We start from the raw sequence: 27,528 nt of genomic DNA, 5'->3' as shown, positions 1-27,528 counted from the left end.
GGTATCAGTCCTCATCCACCGAACTCACCCCAAGGAGTGATGGATACAAAGAAAATGGGAAGGACGAAGTGTCAGCTCTCCAAAAATAAAAACCCACTCTACATGGCTTGCCCAGTGGTGCAGTGGCAAGAGATAGAGCTGCTGTAAATGGTCCAAAGTGCTCTGTTCCTTTGGTGGCACATGTTGCTGGTAACTGACCTTTGGTTGAAGTCATGAACTCAGCATTGCAGAAAGAGGTGGAAAAAACGGAATATCTGAGCTGTCTCTGGATCACACTGACAAGAGTGTGGTGGTTTTACAGTAGAGCTGGAACATAGAGACAATAGTTTATGTGCTGTTTGCTGCAGAGTTGGGCACCCTTTATGTAAACCCACAAGCCGGGGGAAGCTGGCCACTGTGTTTGAAGAAGTAATTAGCAACCAGAATCCAGTCTTCCGTTCCCAGAACCTCAACAACGATGCAACGGATGAGAAAAACGGGGAGGGGGGGCAAAATTGCAGCGCTAAAATATGCCAAGGTTTTTTTTGTGCGGTGGGGCTGTGGCCTTGCACCGCCCCTGTACACAAACAGACTCAGTCCAACTCAGCAGGCAATCAGCCTGTTCAAGCCCCATTCCAGGAATGTGTTGATTAAATGGATTTCACAGATCCAGTCATTTAGGTTGATGGGTTTTACTCCACTCATTGTTTTTGTTTTGTTTCTTTTAAGGAGCGAGGGGGGTGTCAGGCAGTTCAGCTTGCCTATTTGCTGTCAGTGGGTTTGACAGGCGTGGCGTTGTCCTATGCGGTTGATAGCTGGCTCCTGCCTGGTCTCGTCGTCACGGCTATAGGCTGGATTTATATTCTCCGCTGAATTACTGCCAGGAATGCACTCGTGAAAAGACAAGGGACCCATGAATCAAAACGCTGCGATATAGAAAATCAATAGCCAGAAAATGTCGCGGTTTATCACAGGGTCTCAGCATTGTCCTCTTATGCTCAAAAAAAAAAAAACTTTATTAGAGCTAAATTATAGATTGATATCCTCAAATTATAATCTACAATTCCATCTCATGGAAGTTTTATCATCCCAAAGTTTGTCCCAGTTTTAGTCCCCCTTTTCACCCTGTCCTTTCTTTGAAGACTTGTCCCTTGGTATTATGTTGTGTCCCTATCATTGGCGCCCTGATCAGAGTCCCACAAACAAACAAAGGCAGGATCTCAGAATAACCCCTGTGGAGCAGCTCGGCGATTTAATCCTGTCACCTGGGATGTTCAGAGTTACAGACGATGGTGTGTCGTACCATAATTCATCATGCCTTTGGTCTGAAGGGAAAATGCCATGGTGGTGGGTAACTGGTTGATTGGTCAAAGAGACCGTCAGCGAGGAATCATGAATATAGACTGAAGTAATGCACTAGAGCAAGATAGGAAACACCAGATGTATACAGGAGGTAGTTTAGTCCTTTGTAAACCCACCCCACCTTTAGACCAGGTTACATAAGCAACAACTTGTTGCAGTGAAGAGACAATATTTTTCTCAGAGCTATCACTGAACAGAAGAAAAGGCCATCACTGTTTAAAACAAACTTTGCATTAGTTTCAAATATTTTCATCCCCCCATTCAAATAATAAAATAAATAATTTCCATTAGTAACTTATTGCTGGATGTTTGTTAACATGCATGTTTTTTTTCTATATTAACTGAGCTTTAAATATCCTGGTAGTTCATTCCATGTATCGCCAAGAGAAGGGATGCGTTGTCAGCGGCGTTCATCTATCCACGTAGTTCATCTCCAAATTCACTACATACAGATGCCCAAAGCCTGATGTGAAGTTATAACGATATGTGGAAACATTTTAATTGTTGGTGCCGATAATCCAAAAAAGGTTGAACACTAAATTTGCCATCAGAAGTTGCCATGTCCTGTTCTGAGAGTTTATGCAATTGCATTGCGTGAAATAACATCACTACGTTGTTTCATGCTTCATTTACACATTACCAAAATGAATATACCCCCCCCCCCCTTACTGGACCTATCATAACACTGTTTTCAAGGACCACAAAATATTACTGTTATTATTGTTAATAAAAAAAAATTGCGAATGAAACCCTGAAGTATAAAAAATGGCGTTCAGGCCAGCCCTTCTCTAATAACATTAATTTAAAAGTCTGTGATTCACAGGGCAACATTTGGAAATTCACCAAATAACAAAATTACATGGATGGTAAAACGGTGACTGTGCCTTTGCCTCCGATAACTCATTTAAAGTCCTATTCAGAGGACATTTCTATATTCTAGCCCCCCCCCCATCTTCTCCTTTTTCCATCTTTTTTTTTTTTTTTTTTTGCTGTTCAAGTACCACATTCCCCAAAAGGTTAAAGGGAGAGAACCAACCTTGGATCTAGTCTCTCTCAGACTTAATACTAATCATAGTGAAATCCACCCCCGCCAGCTATCTCTTCATGTGTACGCACACTGGTATTTACTTACTCCCCAAGCTTACTCATATGCTGTACAAGCTCTGCCCTGTCCAAATCACTTTTTCTCACAGCAATGCTTTAACAATGGCACAACAGTGAACGTGTAATCACACAGTACCCAACACTGAGGCAAACAGCAATTACCTTGTGGAAACATCTCTCTCTCTCTCGCTCTCTCTCTGAGTTTCATGGTAGGCATAAATTTACTTAGTGAATTAAGGCATTAATCTGATTATATTAACTGTATTTACACAAATAATGCAAGCACTCAGTCATCAATCAACGAGGCAGCCACCCATATTGCCATGGTATGATGGACTTTTTTTTTAAAGTCCCTGATTTAGTGACAAGGCTCTCCCAGGCCCCCAAACCTTAAGAAAGCTGCCCACCACTTCTGCTACTGAAGCCTGTGAAAGAAAAAGAAAACACACACACACACCACACACACACACACACACACACACACACACACACACGCACACACACACACACACACACACACACACACACACACACACAGATTCAAGTAACATCTTGTCAGTGAGAAGGCGGATCGACAAGGCTTCAATAATAGTACCTGTCAGATGGAGCTATTATTTGCAGCCTCCTGTCAGGCAATGGCAGTAAATTTCACCTTATTATCAAGGCCTCAAACACGCACCTTGTTGTTTGAGAGATTTACCACAACTAGAACGGTCTGTGTTGACATGTTGGCCTGCCATAGGCTTAGAGAGAAATACGTAGTGGTGATGGATATATGCTTAAAACAAAATACTGCAAATGTTTTGGGAGTTGAAAGGCACAATTTAATTTAATGAGGACAATTATTAATTAAAATGTTTTATACAGTTGGAGGCAATATCACTGTATATGAGTTTTGCTAAAGCTTTGCTTAAGGCAACCATTTTTCAAGTACTCTTACAATAGTCATCATGCAAATTAAGCAGCTTATTTCATCCTATGTCAATGCAACGTAGTGTAGTTAGACGCCAACTTTTTTCTGATTTGCTGCGAGGCAAGATAGCATCATCAATGTGTGCAAAAGTATACTTGATCATTCAATAAAAAATTATTTCCGGGTCAGTCTGTGTTAATGTTATGATCCTTTACCAACTTTGCCAATTAAATCAACCCAAGTGTTGTTGTCTTTTAATGCGGGCCCTTATCGAATGCGCTCAAATGATTGGCTCACATTGCAGATGCCGGCTGTTTTTACTGAGCTTGGAAAATCCAGTTTTTCACACTGTGCACCTGCAACCTGGAATAACATGCAGACCATCCTAAAACTTACCTCATTTTTATCCTTAGGGCAAATTAAATTTTTAATTTCATCATCTCATTTCCAACTGCTTTTGTTTTTCACTGATTCATTTGTTGTATATTTTAAATTGCTTTATTTTTTTTAGGTTTTAATATGTTAGTATTTGGCTAATTTGTTTTTTTTTATTGCTTATACTTTTTTATCGCCATTTTTTTCCTTCTGAATTCTTGGCACCTAGCATGTGTTGTTTGTGTGTTTTTTTTGTTTTTGTTTTTTTTTTTGCTCGGCTACATTGTAAATGAGGTCTCCAGCTCAATATATTTCCGAGTATAAATAAAGGTTGAATAAATCATGAGGGAGGATGTAGGTTAAAAAAAAAAAGAAAAGAGGAGAGGTTAAAGAATGATTTTACAAGCTTTCAGACAACAGTGACATGAACTGCTGAAAAGGGATCTAAGCACACTATTAGGAGGGTCTTTCCAAATAATTCTTACAATCAGAATCCATTAGAATCAGATTCAACTTTGTTAGCCAATTAAGTTTTCAATTAAGGCATCTAACATCCAAGGCTTGCCATCAGTGCAATGAGTCAAGCTCTAGAGAGACCACAACTATGTTGTATAGCAAAAAAAACCCCATTTCATTCAGTTATCCTAATGCTAACTTGCTTACTCATACCCTCATCTATTCACTAGTTTTACAATTTTGTTGTGTTATTAAGTCTAAATTGATCTATGTGAGCAATGCACGAAGTCAGAGCTCTTGGGTATGCAAACTGACATAGTGAATGAATCTGAATGTCTTGCTGATAAGCGAGAGTCACCTTCAGCGCCAGTTTACTCAGATAGCAGCCTATCGCTGAAGAAGCCAAGCACCAATTTGAAGATGTGAGCTGGTCTGGCTGTACGCTGTTTGGACGGGAACCGAAGGAAGCGCAATTCTGTGTATGAAGCGCCTGTTTCTTCTCACTTCTCCCCCCCTGCCCAGAACAGAGGGCTCTTTATGGTTGTTTGTACGAGAGGAGCGGGCCTGATGGCAGAAAGTTGGCTCTTAGACAAGGCCGGTAGTCTGCAGGCGCTTACTGGAAGTCGAGTGAGGGCCTCAGCTCTCTAAGTTGGTTGGCTTGGCCCAAACCCGGCAGGGCAGGGTTGGGTGCATGCTGGCATCCACACAGAGACAGTGTATGTGAATGAGAGTGAGGGGGGGCTTGCTAGGTCTAAGGGCCACCTTGCAGAGACTCCGCTGTTTGTAGATTCAGATGGTTTAGTGCCTTATTAAAGTAATAGTATGATAATTTTAACATTTCAGCTTCACTTACAGAATGAGACTGAAAGAGACGTTTATTTACAGTTAGATTGCTACTGCCAAACTAAATCTCAAGCCGAACTGCTGAAAATGAAAAAAGTTTTTGCTCAGTCTCGAGGCAGCTGGGAAATTTCAGAGACACACCAGCAAAGATGATGGCAACACTGTCTATTAAAAGCATCAGAGTGACATATATGTTGAAACTCAGGATATGCAGGTCCCATCTCCACATTTATGGAAGAAAATCACCAATTATTATGGCTAAACATAAGATGAATAAGATTTCCTCTTCTGATACAGGGGTTGAGAGGTTAAGACCACAAGAAGCAGGATGTAATTTTGATTTTACTGATATTTTATGACAGCCAATGGTAGAAATTCTCTCTTTCCCCCTTTGGTTACAGTTGTATGAAAAGGAAAAAAGACAACTTTTAGAAAGGATAACCTTCGGAAAACTTGCAAGATATCTTTGTAATATATCAGAAGGAAAAAGGATATTCTAATTTTACGAATATTTATCATTTGATTGTTACATTTGCAGATGAAAAACACGTGCTGTGTAACTTAAATAATGCATAAATACAATTACATATATATATATATATATATATATATATATATATATATATATATATATATATATATATATAATGTTTTGTTAGACTCTCAGGCCATCTTGTCCCTTGTGCTCTTAATATTTCTATAAACACTTTCAAAGAAAATGTTCTCCCCAAAGTGCTTGCACCGACAGGGAGGTGACCCCTAACCCGGGGGTTTGACAGAAACATTCCATACCTTACGTTTTAGTCATCCATTACTCAGACGCATTGTGTAAGGCCCTCCCATACTCTACGGACAGCAGGATGGTGAGTCATTACTCTGGTCATTTCCTCTGAATAGAGTCACAGACATGGGGGGTGAAAGGAAGAGTTGAAAAGAGGCTAATAAACTTTAAAGGAGGACGTGAGAGCAGATGGGTCCATTTCTCTGTCCTCTACCATGAGAATGCACTGTGGTCTGAGGGCCATCTCATCTTCCACAGACAACTCTCGTTGAATAACCTCATTTTACATTTTGAGCTATATATTTTCATCTTATTTTGTGAATAGAGACATTTTCCCTTCAACAAATATTTGCAATATTCTGTGTTGGTAATGACAAACTTGCCCTTACTTAATAAGAAGAGTTGACACTGGTGGGCTAGCAACAAAACTATCCTTGGAGTCACAGTGAAACCAGGGTCCCTTTGAACTTATATTGGGCTTCCGGCAAATCCATCAGTTGTTGAAAAAATTTCAACATCCGCTGTTATTACTGTTACAAACTGGTCAGCCAGCCATCAAAATGTTGCGCTCATATAGTTTATTCCTGTACAATTCATGAACCATCCAATTCTTAATAAATAAATAAATCGTAAAATAGTACTTTCTCTGCATGCTTCTTTCATTTACTTTTGTTAAATAGAGTTTACTTGCAAGTAAGGTGACAAACAGCACTGCGGGTAACCGTCCTTAAAAGCTGTAAAATAATATGCACAGGAAGTTCCTGACCAGCAGTACCAGTATCAAATTAAAAGTCCCCTTAACAAGAATTCACAATGACTGTCTCCTGAAAATGTATGAATTGCCTTTATTTCGGAAGTAATAAAATCTGCCTGAAATTGCTGTATTTGTAACTGTATAGATAAAAAGCAGTAATTTGTTGTGGACTCAACAAACTTGTCAAAACCAACTGGAATGTCTATTTTAGATGGTTTGCAAAACCCAACACAGCACAGTATGTTAGGTCAAGGTACAATAAAATACATTATTTTTCAATACAATACAACACAAAGTTGCGTTGGAAGGTTTAACAATACTGAAACTTGGCAATGCATACAAACTGTTACAAGGCCTTGTCAGAGCAATGCTGCAGTCAGCTCCTCTCCCACTCAAGAGCCTGCCAGGAAATGTAGATTTCTCTACCAGGTGTCCTTTACCACACACTAAGGAAACTACAGGCTACTTACTCGAGTTGTAGACACTAGCTAGACATAAGTAGTAGTGCCCCTTCAATTGCTTGTGCCAATGCCAGGGGCCAGCAGACGTTTTCATCTAGACTTCTGCCCTCAGGAGCCATTGAGACTAACAACACCTATTCGTCTCTGTTCCTGCAAAGCAGAGCTGCCAATTACCTGCCAACAGATGACAAATTTACTGTACAGCCATATGTGACCGGCGGGCTATCGCAGAACTTCAAACAGGGCTCCCTATACTTGACAGTGGCTGTAGGGAGCCACTTCAGATTTTAAAACATCCGGACGCGCTCTCTTATCACAGACCATGTAATATCTAATATGAAAGACACATTGGCTTTGCCCACCCAAATAGAGTGTAAGCTCTCTCATAGGCTTGCAGTGGGAATCCTTGGTCTCAACTTGCTTGTAGCTTCAGGGCTTTATAGGAGAAACCTGAGAGAAGAGGATTATTATGTATTGGCACTGGAAATGGGGAGGTTAAGGGGGAGGGGGATGTGGACCGAGACTGCAGATACTTTTGTTGAATGAAAATGGTAGTCATGGCTTGTCTATGAACCTAACAAATACAGTCTAGATAGGAATCCTGTTCAGTACAATTAAATTAATAAATCATGTTTCTCTCTCTCCCTATGTCTTCGCTTCTGTCTCTCTTTCGTTCTCCTTGTCATCCCTCAATGTCTCTCCCATGGCTCTGTCTTTCTCTCTTACTCGGCTTTTTCTCTTACTTCACCTCTCTTACCTTGCTCTTATTGTCTCGCCGTCTCTCTCCCTCCCTCTCTCACACCTTCTCTATTTTCACGCCACTATCTCTCCTTCTCTCATTTTCTCTCATTCTCTCGCTGCATCTCACCTTTTTTTTCTACCTATTTCTCCGTCCCTCTCTTCCTCTCCCCAGACCTCCAGGGCTGACAGGCAGCCCGGTCATCTCTGATATCTCCCTGATCCGCTTGTCACCCCACGCAGCGGCAGGGGCAGGCGAGTCACCGTTTAGCCCCCCCCACCCATACGTCAGCCCCCACATGGAACACTACCTTCGCTCTGTGCACAGCAGTCCCACCCTCTCCATGATCTCAGCGGCTCGTGGGCTCAGCCCTGCTGAAGGTGAGGCACCAGTCTCTCATTTACACTCTTTGTCTCCTTCTCACACACATACATGCACACACGCATGCACACATACACATAAACACACTTCCTTGCTTGCTTATAGTGGAAAGAAAATGACAGCTCTCATCTTGTTGGGTGTAAATAGGACTAACACATGTATATGGACATAATCCTATCAACATACTGTCATTCACATTTGCATACATCTGGATACTTTAAGTTTTTAACACCTCATTCACCCATGGGCACATATGTTCACATGTAAACACTCTCCTGCCACTTACTTCCACAATCACAAATCAAAATCATACATTTCCAATGTGGAAACAATCTCTTAGTCTCTCTGATGATGTATGCTATGTACACAAAAGCTAAGAATAAGCTGCGAGGGATGTGGAAAGTATTCCTAACGGCTGTAATTCTGCAGCTGCCCCAACTGGTTAGCATTAAGGAGGTGAGATGAGGGTTGGGTGGTTTGAGAATTTATGTATCCTGTTCACCATAAACTGACTCTGTCTAGCTGGCCAGATCTCACTGCAAGTATGGATACAAACACACACACACACACACACACACACACACACACACACACACACACACACACGACACCCTGTAGAGTATGTTTACATAGTTGATTATTTAACCAACTGTGATAATTAGTCTTACACCTTATACATACCACGACGTAAAAAACTCAAGCTTAGCTTTCATCAAGTATATGAGGGTGTGTTCATCCCTGCATGCATGTGGGCGCATTTACAGACATGGGTCACATACTCTATGTGCTCAGAGCATTTCCAAGAGCCTCTCCTTTTACTGTTAAGTGATCACAAGCAGGCCACTTTCCAGTACATTTAGACGAATGTTTGGGTAGAGGGAAACCATGGAAATTAGCATTGGCAAACACACAGACAGAGGGCCCCTGAATTACTGGGTGCACAAGACATGACAGCTCTGCCCTCGATGCCTCTGTCGAAACAACAGGTTGAAGAGGAGTGGAGCTGCAGGTCTAAACCCGGCACTGATAAATCACTGAGCGCACTCTGTCGGCGGGTAATGGCTACCCGCCTTTCAGGACAAGTAATGCAGAAGAGATGCTGTCAATGAAAGTGGTAGGGAGGCATGGCATGGAATAGAGGGCACTAAGATCTGCAGGACATAAATAAAGTTGGATGAGCCATAGAGCCCAGTGTGTAATTTTCACATAGTACTTACCACCTGGGTGTCAGGTTTGTTTAGGGGGTTATTTGTTAAATCCCAACTGCATGAGGTACCCAATATAAATAACTGTAGTCTTTGCTGCCTGGTTATACTCTATAAAAAAAATCAAGTTATTCTGTCATAATTGATGTTGTAATAGGTTACATTTGACAGTCAATAAATGCTGTGATGTAGTATCATGGACTTAAAATACATCTGTAAAATCTGTTTCCGATTCTATGGGAGCCGAGAGAAGTCAAAACTAGGAGAAATTAAATATAGGAAAATTAAGATGGCATCCAGTGCTTTACCTGTGCCCCCGTCCATGGGGTTAGTGGTTGTGTGAAGAAGGGCATCCGACGTAAAAGTTTGCCAAATCAGGATGCGGATTGACAAGACCATACCAGATCAGCTCCATACCGGATCGGTCAAGTGCCGGGTTAACACCGGCCGTAAATGGTGCTGTGCCCTCACAGGGTACCAATGGAAACTGTAAAATCCGTTGTGGCAACCCCTGAGAAACAGGGGGGGGATGATACTTAATGATCTATTTCAGGGGTCGGCAACCTTTTGGATGTCCCGTGCCACTTAAATAAAAAATACAGACCCGAGTGTCTGTTAATTTTTATAATAAGCATTTATTTATTTATTGTCGCTGCTTGTCTCCCCATCTAGATTCCAAAAGATCTGTGCCCCCCCCCTCCACACACACATTTGTGCAACTGTATGAAAATTACTAGGGCAAAAAAACAAACAATAATAATTCCATCTTACCGATTTAGTGCAACCCTTGTTTGTCACAGTATCGTAACCACTGCTAGATGTGGAACACTGTTTACATCCACACGCTCGTCAAGAGCTACGCTGAATACCGACGCATTTTCAGCCATGTTGTAATGCGCCTTTCTACAGTTCTTCGATCCTATTGATCATCGTATCTGTTTGGTGACCCATCAAATATGACGTCCGAACTGCTGAGGAGAGCCTGCTTTGTATTGTAGCGAATTCGGGGGGCAGTCTGGGAGACCGTCGCGATGGCCGGGACGCGAACCTGTGTCTCCCGCTCCGCAAGCGACAACGTTAACCAGTCGACTAAAGGGTCCGACCCGTTAGTCAAGGACCAACGTGTCCTCTTATACATGCACGTTACAGTATACTCCGTCGGAGAATGACTTCCCGTGTTAGGCAATGCACTGTGCGACTTTAAAGCTGCCCTCTGTGGCTTGGTTTTTGGCGGCACATGGGACTGTAAACATGCTGCTTCGCTTCCCGTACTGGGACACTGCGCTCACTCTTGATTTGATTTCAGCTCATCGGCCTCATCTTTGACGTTTTTCTCGTGCCTTGTTTCAAAATTACATTTTACACTTAAAAGTTCGACACACAACATTTTCGCAGCAGAGTGTTCACAGCTCAGTCTTTTCGTGAAATAAATCCGAATTCGTTTGTCCAAGACGGCTGAAAGAGGCGAATATGAGACAATATTGCTTCTGCCATCGTCAGCTTTTCTCGTCATAAAGTAAAAAAAAAAGCTAGCTAGCCATGCGACATTTTCAGTAACGCTGGGCTCGTGGGCAGATCAGAGAATGACATGCGACGTCACTTGTCTGCGCTCTCTTGCTGTCAAAAACAATGGTTGATGCCAGATCTAACGGGGTGTAGGCACGGAAGTAGCCGTGATTGGCTGTTGCGTTGGCCAATAGACAGCACGGAATCTCGAAGCGCACTGACTTGAAACCAACGATGCGCACTGAAACATTTAGCTAGCTAGCTTACAACTGACCTTAACATTGGCCGATCGTACTGTAACGATAGCTAACGTTAACGCTTGCCAACAATGGAAATTCAAAAAGCGTTTAAACCCTAACCATAACCCTAACCAACAGCTAATCATGTCTACTTTTCATGCCTACACCCCGTTGGATCTACCATCAACCAAAAACAATGGTGTATTTTGAGACTAATTATCCAGGTATTATTTTAAATCAAATTGTTTGTTTAGCTTATCTTAACCGCTTATCCTGCTCTCAGGGTCGCTGGAGCCTATTCCAGCAGTCACTGGGTGGCAGGTGTGGAGACACCCTGGACAGGCCACCAGGCTATCACAGGGCCGACACACACACACACACACACACACACACACACACACACACACACACACACACACACACACACACACACACACACACACATTCCTAGGGACAACTTAGTACGGCCAGTTCACCTGACTTACATGTCCTTGGACTGCGGGAGGAAACCAGAGCCCCCGGAGGAAACCCACGCAGACATGGGGAGAACATGCAAACTCCACACAGAGGATGACCTGGAATGACCCACCAAGGTTGGACTACCCCAGGGCTCGAACCCAGGACCTTCTTGCTGTGAGGCGACCGCGCTAACCACTGCCCCACCGTGCCATATGTATTTTATAATAAAATGTTTTTTATCAAAAAGTATATTTAAAAATATTTTTATTGAATTGCTCTGTTCCCATGTTAATGGCCTCGCGTGCCACCGTGGGCACACCTGTCAAGGTTTGCCGACTCTTGATGTATTATTTTAAACTTAATCAATAAACATTAATAAATATTACAAGCAGCACCAAGCGCTGAAGAAAAGTGAAAAAAGTTCAAAAAAATGTTTAAAAAAAGCAAACCTGTGTCCTAATAATATTTGTTTGCTCTGAATGAAGCAAGAGGAATAGGTAAGCAAGGGTACAAAAACGAGCCGATCAAAGAGGGTTTTAATTTTTCTATAGGTAAGACTGGCTCCACACTTATGATCTGCCAACTTATGAGAATACCATTCACCATCTCTTATTACTCCACATGCCATATAAACTGGGAATTTAGTTTAGAAAACATCCTTTGCTTGGCTGAATCCTCAGTGTGGTCCTACTGGGACCAGTGGGAAGTGTAGCTGCTGCACGTTCTTCAATGTCACGCACACACAAAGATAGACGCACACACAATGTGCTTCTCCAGAGGTGGTAATGCGATCCGGCAGCCATGGAGAAACTAAAGGGGTCTGCCTGGACTGCTGCTACTATATAACAAACACGCTGCCTGCTCAATGTTTCCACAGCCATGGTCTAATAGGTTCTGATGGATTCAGCTTTGGGTTTATGTTTGTGTGTGCCTGTGCTTGTGTGTGCGAATATATGTGCTATATATATAATATATACGCTAATGCATAATATATATGCTGTGTGTGTGTGTGTGCGTGCGTGTGTGTGTGTGAGTGTGAGAGAGAGAGAGAGACAGAAAGTGTGTGTGAGAGAGAGAGAGAGAGAGAGAGAGAGGGAGGGGGGGGAGTATATAGTGAAATATAATGACGGTAAAAGAAATGCGTGTCTCGGTCCTTTGACCCCTGTCACTTTTACAATATGGCTTTACTGGTTGCAGGTGTTAACGCATTCTGGGTCGACATTACCCTTGCCCAACAAGCACTCGGGTCTTCCTTGGCCCTGTGGGTTGGCCCTTGTAGTTTCTGAGTTTGTGTGCATGTGTGTGTGTCTGAATACATGCACACACATACATATATTTGTGTGAATGCATGTAGATTCAGCCTGTTTGGGTTAATTAAAGCAGGAAACTAGGAGATAAGCAGACATCTGATATTCCCTCTTTGCCGAACCCTCTCTCTCACTCTCTTTCTTCCCTTTCCTCCCCTTCCTTCTCTCCCTTGGGATATTCACAAGCAGAGTAAACCTCAAAGACCTCAAGGCATCTTTTTTCAAAAGCGTCCTGCCCGGGAGGCATCCATTACAGCACAGATCTGAAACCTGTGAAGCGATGTGCTTGTTTTCTCGTTGAGTCCTCCGGTGCAACCTGTCTTCTTCTGTTGTATTTGTTACTCCATCAGCGCACACACCAGGCTGCCTTGCGAGATGTATGCGCAGTAGATCTCATTTAAGCAATCATTTTTTGTAACTTCATATAATTGTCCAAGTGTTATTTTGCACAGCCTACTGAATGTATCAGAAATACAGCGATAGGGACATGAAGACATGTAAAACAAAAAAGTTGTATTTTATCGCAAAGTTCATTATTTTTTTCTTCAAAAAAAAAAGATTATTTTCTCCAAAATATTTTATTTATTTGATTACTTTATTGAAAGCCTATTCTCCCGCAAGGCAAATAAAAACAAATCCTTCTTGAAAAGTGGGAGAGGATTAAAAACTGGAATATAGATGTCATTTACACTGACCCTACTCTTTCTCTTGTTACCTCTATCTGCTGCAGTGACCCATGAACACCTGAAGGAGCGCGCCCTGTTCAGCCTGCACCCTCCTCCATCGGGGGCCAACCCCACTGAGTACTACCACTTGATGGCCAGTGCCAGCCAGCGAAGCCCCTACGGCGACCTGCTTATGCAGAGTGGAGCGGCGGCAGCCGCAGCGGCAGCAGCAGCAGTGCACCTACCAGACTACATCAGCCCCGTGGACGGTGAGGACTCAGAACTAAACTCTCTTCATGTATCTACGGTTTTACATAGCTACACCTACAGTCGATTGTACCACTCAACAGACAGTCGAGTGGTACAATCATTCCTGCCTTTCTTCCTATTTTTTCTCCCTGTTAAAGGGGTTTTTTAGGGAGTTTTTCCTTATCCGATGAGAGGGTCTAAGGACAGGATGTTGTGTTGCTGTTAAGCCCACTGAGGCAAATTTGTAATTTGTGATATTGGGCTATACAAATAAAATTGATTTGATTTGATTTGATTTGATTTAGAGCCATGTGTACCCCCTGCACACACACCCCACACACACGCACCATTTTAGGATAAATTTCCATCAGAGTTTTTTCTCCTGTGTCATCCTTATGCTGACTCCCTCTTGGGCTTCTGTGAGTTTAGGACTAAACTGCAACTGTGTCATTACAGCAGGAAAGATTGAGATGAAAAAAAAGAAAAAAAGAATGCATTGAAGAGTTAAAGTTGAGCATTTTCTTCATGTTAGTGCAGTCTTTAATTCAAACTTGTTGGCTATTGAGAGAATTGCGGGTAAACAGTTAGTTACAGTTTACAGATTTACAAATTTAAGGTCCAGTGCAGGAGAACATCCGCAGTGTAAGCAAATCAGTTGTATACAGTTGTGTGGCTTGCACAATTTGTTGGGACACTATCTACATTGTATTGATACAGTTAACCCTGCCCACCAGTTAAATCAAGTAGCTAAGTAGAAGGAATAACTGTAATTTGCAAAAGCTGTTGGAGAACATGTCTGACTGATGATGCAAACCAAGCAGACAAGGAGTGGAAAGTGTTATTGCAGAAGAAGCTTACAACTGCTGTGACATTAGTTTCCCTTAGTGCAGAGTTCAAATGTTGGATCACAGCTTTGAAAAAGCACCACTGTTCATGTGTCACACCCAATCTCTGGCTCCCTGTCCTAACACTGTCCACTTGTCTTTCTTCCTACATCCTGGTCTCCTACTTTCCTGATCTCCTGGTACCCCTTCGAGGTTTACTGAAGGCTTTTGCAGGGCTGTTATTGCTGTGTGTACCAGGTGCTCATCATGGTTTTCGCTTAAAGTAGAGTATTACAAAATCAAATAGCAAAAAGTATTTTTGTGATGGTTAGCTAAGTGATTAGCCATTGGTACATTCTAGAGAAGAAAAGTGACATGTTTGCCAGCCATAGCACATACTGTACATGTCGGTGCACCAGTGCAAATGTGGCAGTCAAGCTTAACAGCACTTAGAACCTTTGTGCTCAGCACCAGGTATAGTAATGTTTTTCTTCTGCTATCCTGTGTAGAAAAGTTGCCCACATCAAAGCTAGAGGAGCTATTTTAGACTTGTAAAAGAGCGCAAGTTGTAGTAAGAGGGCCTAGTTGGTTGAGGGGCACATAAACACTAAAAGCCCCGGGGCTGGGAGCTTGTAAAGTGGTCTATTCTCTCAGCACGCATGTCTCTTTCATTCTCATGGTGTTTCAGGTGTGTTTTGCTATTAAAACGGGTTGCATTTGATACAACACATCCAGGCTAACTTTAAAAGGGCAGCAGACAGAGAGAGAGAGCCTCACAGAGACACTGTTGTACCAGGGCCTCCATCTCTTCCGTTTTTCTGTCAGTGTGATGAAGCATGGATTAAACCCTATGGTCTCCATGCATTGTTGACTTAATTGCAGGAGTTAAGAGACACACCAAAAACCTGATTGAAACAAGGAAGCAATGTGAAACACACACACACACACACATTCACATATATGTGTGCACACAGACACTGACATGCACACCCACATGCACAGACACACAGTCATACCTGTAGACATGCACAGAAGGCAGTCTGTTCTTTCATGCTGATGAGGACCCAAGCGTTCGATCAAAATGATGGTCAGGCAGTGGACCAAACATTTCACTTGGGCAAAAAAGCACATCCAAGAACCCTTCAGCATGCTTCAGCCCTTATGAATGGGGAACAGAGAGCACGCTGGGTGAAAAACCACCCGTGAAAATCAGCCTTTTTGATGCCTGATAATCAAACACTCTTCTTTGGCACAGACACCTGCCCCCAGTATCCCCTCTCTCTCTCTCTCTCTCTCTCTTTCTCTCTCCTTCATCCCATCCAACCACCCATCCAGAAAAAAACAAACAAAACGCAGCCACCTAACTGACTTTAGGGCCTCCCTGGTCACACTCTTCTGCAGCCCTACATGACACCACTGCGGGCACACTCACGCACAGTTAGAAAAAAAAGAAAGAAAAACAAATGTGATACCTCAGCAGTTAATCTTTCAAATCACCTCAATCACAAGTCAAACATAGAGGGAGGGGCTGAGTGGTGTGTGGGGGTGGAGAGGGGTGGTTTACAGAAACTGTAGACTGCCACTACCATCCCCCCCCCCCTTAGTTTCCCCTCCACCTCCCGCCACACTAGTGACCGCCGCTGCATTTGCTTGCCCACACTTGTTTGGGGAGGGTGTTTGCTGAAACACCCACAGCCCCCTGCCACCACGTCCAGGCCCACCTTCCCAGCATCATTTATTTAGTGTTCTACCCAGGCAGGAGTGATGTGGTCAGGCATGGGTTGCTCCGCCGGTCTGGAGGCTCTTCCACTGCGGCTGCAGACACAGGGCTGGTATTGACCCAGGCAGCTGGCTAATAGCCCAGGCAGACAGCACCAGCTTGAATAAAGGGCCTTATTTACCTCCAAAGGGGAGTGTGTGTGTGTGTGTGTGTGTGTGTGTGTGTGTGTGTGTGTGTGTGTGTGTGTGTGTGTGTGTGTGTGTGAGCGGGGGGGGGGTTATTGGTGGAGGTGGCAAATATGGGCTTCGACCCCTGCCGTTAGTTTTGGAAGGCATGGCAGATAAAATCCATATTAAAAATCAATTTATGCACTAATAAATTCCACAGACCCACCGCAAGAGCTCTGAGGCCTCAGTGAACCCAAAGCCCACCCATCCCACCCCCCACTTTCTCTCTCTCTTTCTCTCTCTCACACACACACAAACAAGTGTTCCCTCTGACTATTAGCAGATAGCGTAAATGCGAGGCTGAAGGTTGAATTGCGAAACACTGGATTCTGCTGTAAAAGTGAGAACTACACTGGTGGAAAGTTATGAAGACGTGCATCAGAGCTAAAGAATACAGTAAATTTTTCTGACAGGTCAACAAGTCTTATATGGCTCCAGGTAAATACGGTTTATAGTATTTACTGTTGAGAACACATCAAGCTAACCACTTAAACCAAGGAATGTCATTTCGGAACATAAGTAAGAAATCCTTTTACATGACCTAATTTGAATATCTTACCCTTACTTTCCTGTCTGTCTTCTTCCTGTCTAACAAATTCTAACAAAGCACCAATGGGGGGGAAAAAATGGAAATACCACAATAGCGCTGCCCGTGGTTCTACAACTGCAGACTTCTGAGGACTGTGTAGTTCTGTGCTCCTGTCATTTGCTCTGTGTTAAATGGGCTGTTAAATTGCGCCTGTTGTAATGCTGGGAGCCTGCTCTGCCGTGATCTCCATAAGGCATAACTGCCTTATGACCATTTCTGTGATGGGACAGGCCAGCTAAACAAACACGCTCTTACCATCAGTTGTGTTAGGCCTGACTGAAGTGCTTCACTGCTGCCCTAAGTGTGTGTCGGTGCCAATGGTGTGCTCTCCACACGTTAATCACCGCCCATGTGTGACGAACCTGACATGGAGACTGAAAGGAGCAGACTTTGCTATAACAACAAAGAGCCATATCCCTGCACAGACTCAACACCTTCCTCTGGGGCCAGGCAATGTGAGGCAACAAAAGGCTGGAAGTGGGTGATGCTCCCTACCTGGTTTCCATTTTGCAGCACAAGTAAAAATCAGGTGATAATGTGTATGCGTTACTGAAATACCCAGCAAAAATAGAGTAAGAATCATTATAAGGCAATGTTGCAACTTCAAGCTTGATAAAAAAATTTACATAATTTGACTAAAATGCATATTTGGTGCAAATTGTGTCATTTTGGTAGAAAGCGTTGATTTTCCAGATTCTGAGTGAAATGGTAAGTCATGTATTTATGTCGTCACCAGACACTTGAGGCATGAATGATGTTACTTGTTCCGACTCCAAGACTGAGGGAGAGCCTCCATGGACACTCTCAGAAACCACGTGATTAGACCAAGATACACACACTGTGTACGGCAGCCTCACTACCTGTTTTTGACCCTACGCTTAACCACTCTTAACTGTAGTTGCTGTTACTAAAGTTAAAAAATTATTGACTTTTGTGTATGCATTACACAACATGTTCATGTTGTGTTTTTTGTACACTGCTTGCTGAGAACATGAATTGGTAGTCCTCACTGGTTAAGTGGTTTCCGAGAGACAAACATCACCAAGTCCAAGCTGTTTGTGGCAGAAAAGGGGGAGGTGGACAAGGGGAAATTACCCGCTGGCTGAGGTCTTTAGTTTTTTAAGAAAATTATTTCTTCTTGTCCCACTCTAGAAGGAGGGTGGTGGTCAGAGGTCAGAGTGCGCTCAAGAACAGCGGGAGCAAGAGAATGTAGGTATTCAATGTCTTCATTAAGACACTTCAATGGTGCTTTCTGGTATTTGGGCTGGACCACAGGTTCTCTGATGGAAGATCAGTCGTCCTGTTCACAAGGTAGCCCTGCAATTGCCTTCATTGTGGTGTTACAGGCCGGTTTCATAGCCGGATTTCCAATTAGATGCAAGATGTGGAAATGCATTTTTTTCTGCAGAAAAACTGAAGAAGTGGCTTCATTAAGTTTCATATCAAGACTCATTCAGATGTAGGTACACAAAGCGTGGATGAACAGAAAAAGATGAGAGCACCTGAAGGCTCAGGCCTAATCATGTGTTCCAATCTGGCTGCTGTCTCTCCACCTTGTACTTTCTTCTGTGATCATAATAAAGGCTGAAACTGTCCAAAATGTATCATTTAAAGATGCTCCCAGTGCTAATGGAGCCAACAAAGGGAGGCAAGGATAGATATGTAAGTGAAAGCACTGAGGTGGGTGCAGGGAGCTAGGATGGAGAAGGCCCACACAAACACTTAACTGTATGTTGCTATGTGAACACACGGGTAGAAGTGTGTGCATAAACACGCTAGGAAACACAACGGCAGCTTCTGTAGGGACACTGGACACCAGGGGCTCATAGAGGATACAGCACAAGCCCACTTGCTAATAAAATTCACAGTGTTGATATTACTGATATTTGGAAAGGGAAAATAAACACTCTCCCCAAGCCGTCTGCCTGGGGCGGGGGCGGGGGGGGGTGCTAGACAAGCCAGGGATGTAAAGACCTAGGAGCCTACTCCATTGGCACACACCGTGGTGCACTGAGACTGGCCTTGGCATGAGCAGTCCCTCCCAACCACCAACCCCACCCCCTTCCTGCTTCACTCCCAAAAGTTGATAGAAACAAACCAGAACTTATCCACCATCCAGGGCCGACTGAACTGCATATTGGATATCTACTAACTGTAGTTGCCCTGTGTACACAAACGCTAAAGTAAAATTCAGAAGTAAATCCAAAAACCAAAAGGTATCAAGTGAAATTCTATTAAAGACTTCTACTGTACTTAATGGGAGGTCCCTTACAAGCAAGTATGTTATATGCCAAGACTTTATTATGACTAAAAATATTGATTTCTTATTAATCACTGAGTCCTGGTTAAGCCCTGGATACTCTCTTAATATTTTTCTTCTTTTGAGTGTCTGGGTTTTCTTTTAATTGCCCATCATCCGGCACTGTGTGTTTTAATCTGTAGGCTGCCTAAGGCTAACACTGGTTTTATTCAAGAAATTTTGCATTTTTTTCATTTATTATGGCCAAATATGATAGAGTTCTTATCCTTGGTGATTTTAAAATGCACGTTTGTTGCCCCTCCATATCTTATTTCACTGCTGATTTTATTAACCTCACTGAGTCTTTTAATCTTGAACATCTGCTGAAAATCCAACTCATAATAAGTGACATATCCTTGACCTTGTGCTGTCTTATGTCTTCTTAGCCAGCAGCCATACCAACATGTATGCTGGTTCTGACAAATGACAGAAGTTAAGCAGGTGTGGGCTTGGCTAGTGTTTGGATGGGAGACCTCCTGTGAAAACTGAGGTGCTGCTGGAAGTGGTGTTGGTGGGCCAGTAGGGGGCAGTCTTCCCTCTGGTCCTAATTTAGAAAAAAAAATCCCAGTGCAGCGATGGTGTTGTAGAACAGTGTTTTTCAAACCAGTCCTCAAGGACCCCCTATCCTGTAGATTTTCATCGTAACCCTGCATAGGTAGCCCTGCTTGTACTTACTCAACCAATCATATCATAGCACTTAATTATGCAAGGTGTGCAAACTCTGACATTCATTGCTGATTGGTTGAATAACTACAAACAGGTACCTATTCAGGGTTGCAAAGAAAATCTGCAGGATAGAGGGTTTTTGAGGACTGGGTTGAGAAACACTGTTGTAGAAGATAACGTCCTTTGGATAAGATGTTGAAACCAAGGTCCTGTCCCACTGTGGTCATTAAAGATCCCATGGTACTTATCGCAAAGAGTAGGGGGTCCTCCAGTATCCTGGCAAAATTCCCCACCTGGCTGTCTCCCATCTGGTCACCTAATCATCCCCCTGTGTAATTCGCTCAATGATTTCCTCCCTCTCCCTCACTGGTGAGGGTTCTGGCGCAAAATGGCTACCATGCATCCACCAGGTGGGTGCTACGCAGTGACAGTGGTAGTGGTTGAGTTGAGTCCCCCCCCCCTCTCTGTGAAGTGCTTTGGGTGTCTAGATAAAGCGCTATACAAATGTAATCCATTATTATGGTGTTTCTCTTGAATTGCTAGATTTTAATGTCTCTGATCACAAGGCTGTGATTTTCCATACCTTGCTCCTATTTCCTGCTCATAGGCCATCTACCTGTATCCACTCAGTCTTTTAATTCCAATTCCAGCTAGCAGTTTTTGCGCAAAATTCTTAGCTGCTTCTGCTGGCAATACCTTTAATCAGCAGGGTCTCTCTGTCAATGATTTATTAGTTAATTTTAATAGAAAGTGTCAGACTATCCTTGATTACATCACCCCTTTCAAGATGAAATGAGCAAAACAAAACGCCTTCCTCTGGCTTAATGACCATACAAGGCATTTAAAGAGGAAACGTATGAGAGCTGAGGGAAAATGGAAGAAAGACAAACTCAAGGTAGCTCTCGATATCCTTAAAAGCTAAATATTGGCCTATCAGCATCCAGTTTAGGAAACAAGGTATTCTTATTTTTCCAATTTGATTGCTAGCAGTTGCCAAAACCCCAGGGTTTTATTTCAGGCAATCAACTCAGTGGTTAACCCTCCTCCTCGCCAGCATATGGAAGCATCCACTGAGATATGTGAGCAGTTTCTCTGCCATTTCTTAAATAAAATAGATGACATCAGGCTCCATAATCACATCTGTGACCAGAAATCTCCTCATCTGTACAGAACCTTCTGCCATTAAGTCTCACTTTAAGCAAATTTCAGTGCTAGAATTAGAGGAATTAAATTCCTACTTTAATTCCTCCACCTGTCAATTGGACACTATCCCCACTAGATGTCTGAAAGAGATATTTCACACTGTTGGCCAACAATTTCTCTCTATTATCAACTGCTCATTGTCTACTAGCTCATTCCCATCCATTTCAACCACTCCCGAAGAAACCTTCACATGACCCTCTTGTTTTAAATAATTTCAGACCAATTTCAAACTTGCCTTTTTTATCTAAAAATTTTAGAAAAGTCTGCTGCCTTTCAATTAATCTCACACATGAATAACAGTAATATTTTTGAGCAATATCAATCAGGATTCTGCGCTCAGCACAGAAACAGCTCTTATTAAGATTACCAATGATTTACTCTTCGCCACTGACTCTGGGGCTTGTTCAATTCTAATTCTGCTCGATTTGAGTTCCACATTTCATACGGTTGACCGTGAGGTCCTTATAAATCACCTGAAAAACTGTGATGGTATTAAGGACACTGCTCTTGCCTGGTTATGCTCCTACCTCTCTGACAGATCTTTATCTGTTGTAATGGGAGAATTCTCCTCATCCCCAGCCCCTCTCTCATGTGGTGTTCCCCAGTGGTCACTTCTTGGTCCTATATTATTTTCGATTTATATGCTTCCTTTGGGTCAGATAATCCATAAGCATAATATTAATTTCTACAGTTATGCGGGTGACATAAACATGTTATGGTAGTGACATCAACAAATTTTCTCATGTTATGACTTGTCTCTATGATATTGAGCTGAAGGAAGTTCTGTGACATCCAGCAATTGATGAGTCCAAATCTGAGGTCCTTTTATTTGGTCCCCCAAACTGTACCTGTGACTCGAAAAAGAATCTTGGGAACCTGTCCTCCAACGTTTAGTATTCTGCCTGCAGTTTGGGTGTGATCTTTGACTCTGAGCTTTGTTTTGACATGCAAATCACCTAGGTAGTATGGTCAAGTTTTCTTCAACTTGGGAACATTGCAAAAGTTAAAATATATATCTCAAGCGGGCCTTGAAAAAGTTGTCCATGCATTCATCTCGTCACGACTGGATTACTGTAATTCCCTGTATTCGGGGCTCAGCCAAAAAGGCCATCTCCCATCTCCAGCTCGATCAAAACTTGGCTGCCAGACTTTTAAAGAATTCTAAGAGACAATACCATATCACTCCCATCCTTGCAACACTTCACTGGTTACCTGTTAGGTATAGAATTGATTTTAAAATGTTACTAATTACTTTTGAAGCCCTACGTGGCCTTGCTCCTACCTACTATAGATTTACTCAGGTAGGACCCTCCCAACTGTCCCCAAAGCCCGCCTCATTACAAAAGGAAACCAGGCGATTTCCGTTTGAGCACCACAGTTGTGGAACTTCCTACCTGTGCTTAGGTTAGCGAAGTCAGTCCCACTCCTCAAACCTTACTCTTACAGGAAAGCTTTTGGGTTTTTTTTATAGTAAATCTGTTGTTTGTCTAGTTTCTATCCCTCTTTTATCACCTTTATCTTGTTTTTATTATACACTTTGTTTTATCAGGTCTTATGTTTATGTTTTTGTTGTTTCTATCATGATTGCTTACTGTTATTTTGGTGTGTAAAGCACTTTTTAACTGTGTTTTGAAAAGTGCTATACAAATAAAGTTTATCATTATTAGTAGTAGTATTACTGTTCAGCTATGTGAAAAGCATTTGCAAATTGGAATAGACAAGACAAGCAAATTCAAAGATGGCAGATAGCCAGTGCATTTGCTCACATCTGCTATTGTTGAATGCGTTCATTAGATATTAGTTTGCTCCAGTGCTTCTTTACTCACTGAGGGCTGTGAGTGGGAGCCAAGCCTTTGGGGCCAGGTCATCACAGGCCCTCAAACAACAAAGACTCAGCCAGCCCAGCTTCTGTGCTTTTGAATATAGAATTCTTGGGGAGTGGGTGAGCTGTGACTGCTGTACTTCATTTCATCCAGTGCCATTCAGAAACCCCTGCTGATATTTATGAGTCATTTTATGCTTCAGGAAGATGGAAATATTACACAGCCCCCTTAATCCAACTATGCTCTAATAAGATGCTAATTTGTGGCACAGAGGATTCCCAGGGCCACTTTTTCTGAATCAATCATATTAAAAAAGGCTGCAAACTATTACGTGGTACTTCACCACCATCTGTACTGGTATTTATTATTTCAGGGGCCTTCATAGGGGCCCTGCATATACTTGGACCCAAGATGGTAGTAGGGTCTAGCTGGGGTCTGGGTATTAGCAATGCTCTCCAATTCCAGTATTTTGATTTTCCACAAAGGTGTTTGAGTTAAACAGCAAATGCAGATGCTTAAATATTCACTATCACTCCCTACACTCACAAATGCACACACTCACTCACACACACACAAACACATGCACATGAATCTGCTCACTCTTCATCCCACTCTGCCACATATTTCTATATTGAATGTGCACAGGAGTGCCTGTAATTATAAGCCTATATATCAGTCCGGATCCCTCAATTACAAACAGCACAGCCTGCAGTCCTGCAGATCACCCCATGGTAAAAGAGACACACAAAGACACACTCACACACACACACACACACACACACACACACACACACACATACATACATGCACAACACACAGACGGCCACACTAAACACAGATACACACACACACACACGTAGCTCATACACATATTGCCACACACTGGTGTAACATCTGTTTTGTCGCTACCCGCCGGAACTTGCATACCCTTTCAATTAGAGCCCGCATACTATTAAACACTCCACTACCAGGCGGTTCAGCTGGTCTATGAATGTTTGTCAATGTGTATGTTGACATGGGGTTTTTTTTTTGCATGTTTGTGTGTGACGGAAAGTTACAGCAGCCAAATTATGAAACACTTTGTCATGGTGGTGTGAGTTGTATGTTTATGTTCTTGTGTGTGTGGGCATTTGAATGTTTCTCCAGGTAGATCTGAAGTAGAGCCATGACATCCTCTGGTGCTATGAGATCCAAGTTAAACTAGGCAAGCACAGCAAGTCCATGGCATTGATGACAGAATATGGTTGTAACAATGTCGAGCCATGCACCCGGAGCCATGAAGCTTTGGGTTGATATGTTTAGATCGGAGGTGGATGTTTTTCTGGAGACAGAAGTATGAGCCCGCTATTTTTTTTTTAAGTGCCCAGGGGTGGGGTTGGAGGTTGGGGGAGGAGCACAGGCGCCAGGACGCCAGGCGAGGCCTGTTTCCTGCTTTAGAAAGTGGCATATTAATATGACACCCCCCCCTTTAAGCCTGTGGGCACAGTAGATGAATAAGCCCCACCCTACTGCAAAATTACCAGTGGTGCCCTGGTTGTCACATACACAGAAATGAGTGAATGATGACAGAAAATGCCCTCAGTCAAGTGGATTGCCTATACCTACTTCCTCCACATTTACCATATCTCTCAACCCCTTCTTTTACCATTTACAACCAAGTCATTAAGTCGAATATTTGATTGTGAAGCACTATGGGGGTGGAGCATCTAGTAAGATTCACCCCTATGTCCCATTTGATTGTTGCTCCAGTGTTATTTGTGTACTATGATGTTTCATAAGTGTTAGTTTCATTGTGTCGTGCAATTATGTCTTGTATTATTGTCTTGTTATCATTGTGCTATTCCATCCTGTATTTTTTATTTGCAATAAATAAACTATGCTAGTGCAGTGCTCCAGGTAGTAAGTCAAGCGAAGTGTCTTGCTGAAGGACACTTTGACAGGTATGGTTATAGGATTTGAACTCAGGGGTGCTGTCCAGTTGGGGGCATGATCTCACTAACTACCAGGCATCCCATATACATAGTAACAGAAATGGTCACTCTGTCCAACAGTAGAATTATCGCCTCTGCCTTAATCAACTTTATAAACCTTCAAAAATAAGGAGTAACACAGCTCAGTGAACCTTATAAATAATCCTGTGACAATCCAGCCATCAAGAAGGAGCTCAGTGCTAAAAAAATAACAGAGTATAGCCATCACTATAAAGGGCTATTAGAGTGAGCAGAGAACGGCATGATGCTGCTGTAGGTGTTTCTTAGGAAGCGGGTTTCCAGTTCACAACAGAAGATGCTCTGCCATTCAGACATCTACCTCTCTGCTTGCCTGCCCGCCCACAAGCCCTTAAACCCCTTCTCTTGACACGCCTAACGATACATGACACATTTATTTATTAGCCCCACAGAGGCGCATTCCTGGGGACCGTTTGTTGTTTTTGCCAACTCTTTCGTTCGCATCTCTCTCATCACATCCAGACGGCTTTTTTTTTTCCCAAGCAGGCCCCGACTGTCGTCTGAAGTTCCCTTGGGCCCTTTAACTAAACACACATGCCTTTTGTTTTACGACTCGCCACCTCCAAGCATAATAGTTTTGAAAGTAAGACCTGGATTTACGGTTGGAGGTCTGGAGTAGTGATTATGGTGGTGCCTGGATTCATTTGGCTAGAAGGATCACGAGTAAGCCAATAAAGGATCAGGGATCGGCTACAGGTTGACATTGGTGAGGCTGAAAAGCAGTCAGTGTGTGCATGTGTGCGTGTGTGCACATGTGTGCGCATGTGCCTGGTCACACTGCATGTGTACAGGCGAGGCGTGATGGGGACATAATGAATTTCCTGTCCCCAGCGCCTCTGATGATGTCCCTTGTAAGACCCTTATTACACACAAACACACACACACACACACACAGAAAAACGTGCACACGCACAAACACAAATACACTCCCATGAACACAAATGCCAGCCAGGCTAGAAGGCCCAGCACCTGTTGGCCTAGAGCAGCTGGTTAGTTTACCTTCCTCATCTCTCTCTCTCTCTCTCTCTCTCTCTCTCTCTCTCTCTCTCTCTCTCTCTCTCTCTCTCTCTCTCTCTCTCTCTCTCTCTCTCTCTCTCTCTCTCCAAAAAAATGTAGACAAGACGACAAGTAAAAATTCACTCTTTGTATGCTTTTTTGTTTGCATTGTAGACTGTACAACACTGCAATATTTCCTATGAAATTAATATAATGAACGATGGAATAGCTTTAACACTTAAGGTAGTCCAGAAAATAATTTCCAAGTTCTCAGGAATATAGTCTGTCTTGTGTTCTCAAACTTCTTCACACCATCTAAAAAAGAGGCTAAAACAAGGCCTAGCGAGAGGGTCATGACTCCTACCTTTGTAAGCCGGCCTTGTTCTTTTTAATGGTATTCTGAGATCAATTTGTTTAAATTACCTCCATTTAACTTACTGAAATACAACGGTCTGAGAGAGATTGCTATCACGGTAATTACTGACAATGATTGGGAGCGATTCATTATGCATAAGAGGACGGGAATCTTAAAGAGGCAAGCCTTGTGTGTGTGTGTGAGGGAGATGCTGGAGATAGACTGTGGCACAGCACGGCCGTGACCTCCACGAAAATGCCTGTGGTTGAATAGGGAGCATTTCCTCTCATACAGTTCTGTTGTTTTCCATCCGTAACATGCTGAGGTTTAGTGGAAAATGGGGAACTTACACATCAGGTCTCTCCTCTCCCGGACAAATTAGGTTTTGGAGCCCGACAATAGTACTTGCATGTTTTAAAGAATAACTAAACTTTTGACCATTTTAGTGAGTTTGCTGACACTTACAGGTTGAAAGAAAAACATGTAAAGATTAAAAATGTGCCAGGCTGGTTTTGGTACTCTGTGATGTAAGCATAGCAGAATACACACAGCTGAAGCTAATCAAATTAATGATGGATTCATTTAGGTGTACCAGCACACCTATCAGCATTTACAATTGTCAATAGTACTGTCAGTGCTGGTTCTTTGGCACACCTAAATTAAACTGAACTCAGAGCAGGACTCACAGAGGTATAAACACAGCTGCAGCTATGCTTACATCCCAGGGTACAAAGACCAGACTGGCATATTTTTAATCTTTAGATGGTTTTTAAAGCTGTAGATGTCAGCAAAGTCATAAAATGGTCTAGGGCAGCCATTCCCAAACTTAAGAATGCCACGGCCCAATTTGAAATCGGAAAATCTTCCACGACCCACCTAACCCTTTAATCCCAACTATGATCAACACACGAGATCAGGATGAAGTATTCCCCTATATATATTTTTCAATTTTTTCAATTCAAAACGTTACTGCAGACTCAGGGTCCATAACAGACAAAGACAAATAGGTAAAAGACAAACCTTAGACAATACACAGAGT

At 42.7% G+C, this 27,528-nt stretch overlaps 1 protein-coding gene across 1 annotated transcript in view; it reads left to right on the top strand.

Annotated features, from left to right (window-relative positions):
* gli2a (GLI family zinc finger 2a) overlaps window positions 1–27,528 on the top strand; it is a 110,531-nt gene that overhangs the window by 58,343 nt on the left and 24,660 nt on the right. Inside the window, exons 4-5 of the mRNA XM_056289167.1 lie at window positions 7,942–8,147; window positions 13,595–13,798. Coding sequence (XP_056145142.1) covers window positions 7,942–8,147; window positions 13,595–13,798 — 410 coding nt within the window. The remainder of the gene's footprint in view (window positions 1–7,941; window positions 8,148–13,594; window positions 13,799–27,528) is intronic.

Source organism: Lampris incognitus, chromosome 11 (genome assembly GCF_029633865.1).
Source record: "Lampris incognitus isolate fLamInc1 chromosome 11, fLamInc1.hap2, whole genome shotgun sequence".
In the NCBI taxonomy this organism is placed as follows: Eukaryota; Metazoa; Chordata; class Actinopteri; order Lampriformes; family Lampridae; genus Lampris; species Lampris incognitus.
The sequence above is the reverse complement of the archived record's forward strand: the minus strand, read 5'-3'. Positions and strand labels throughout refer to the sequence as shown.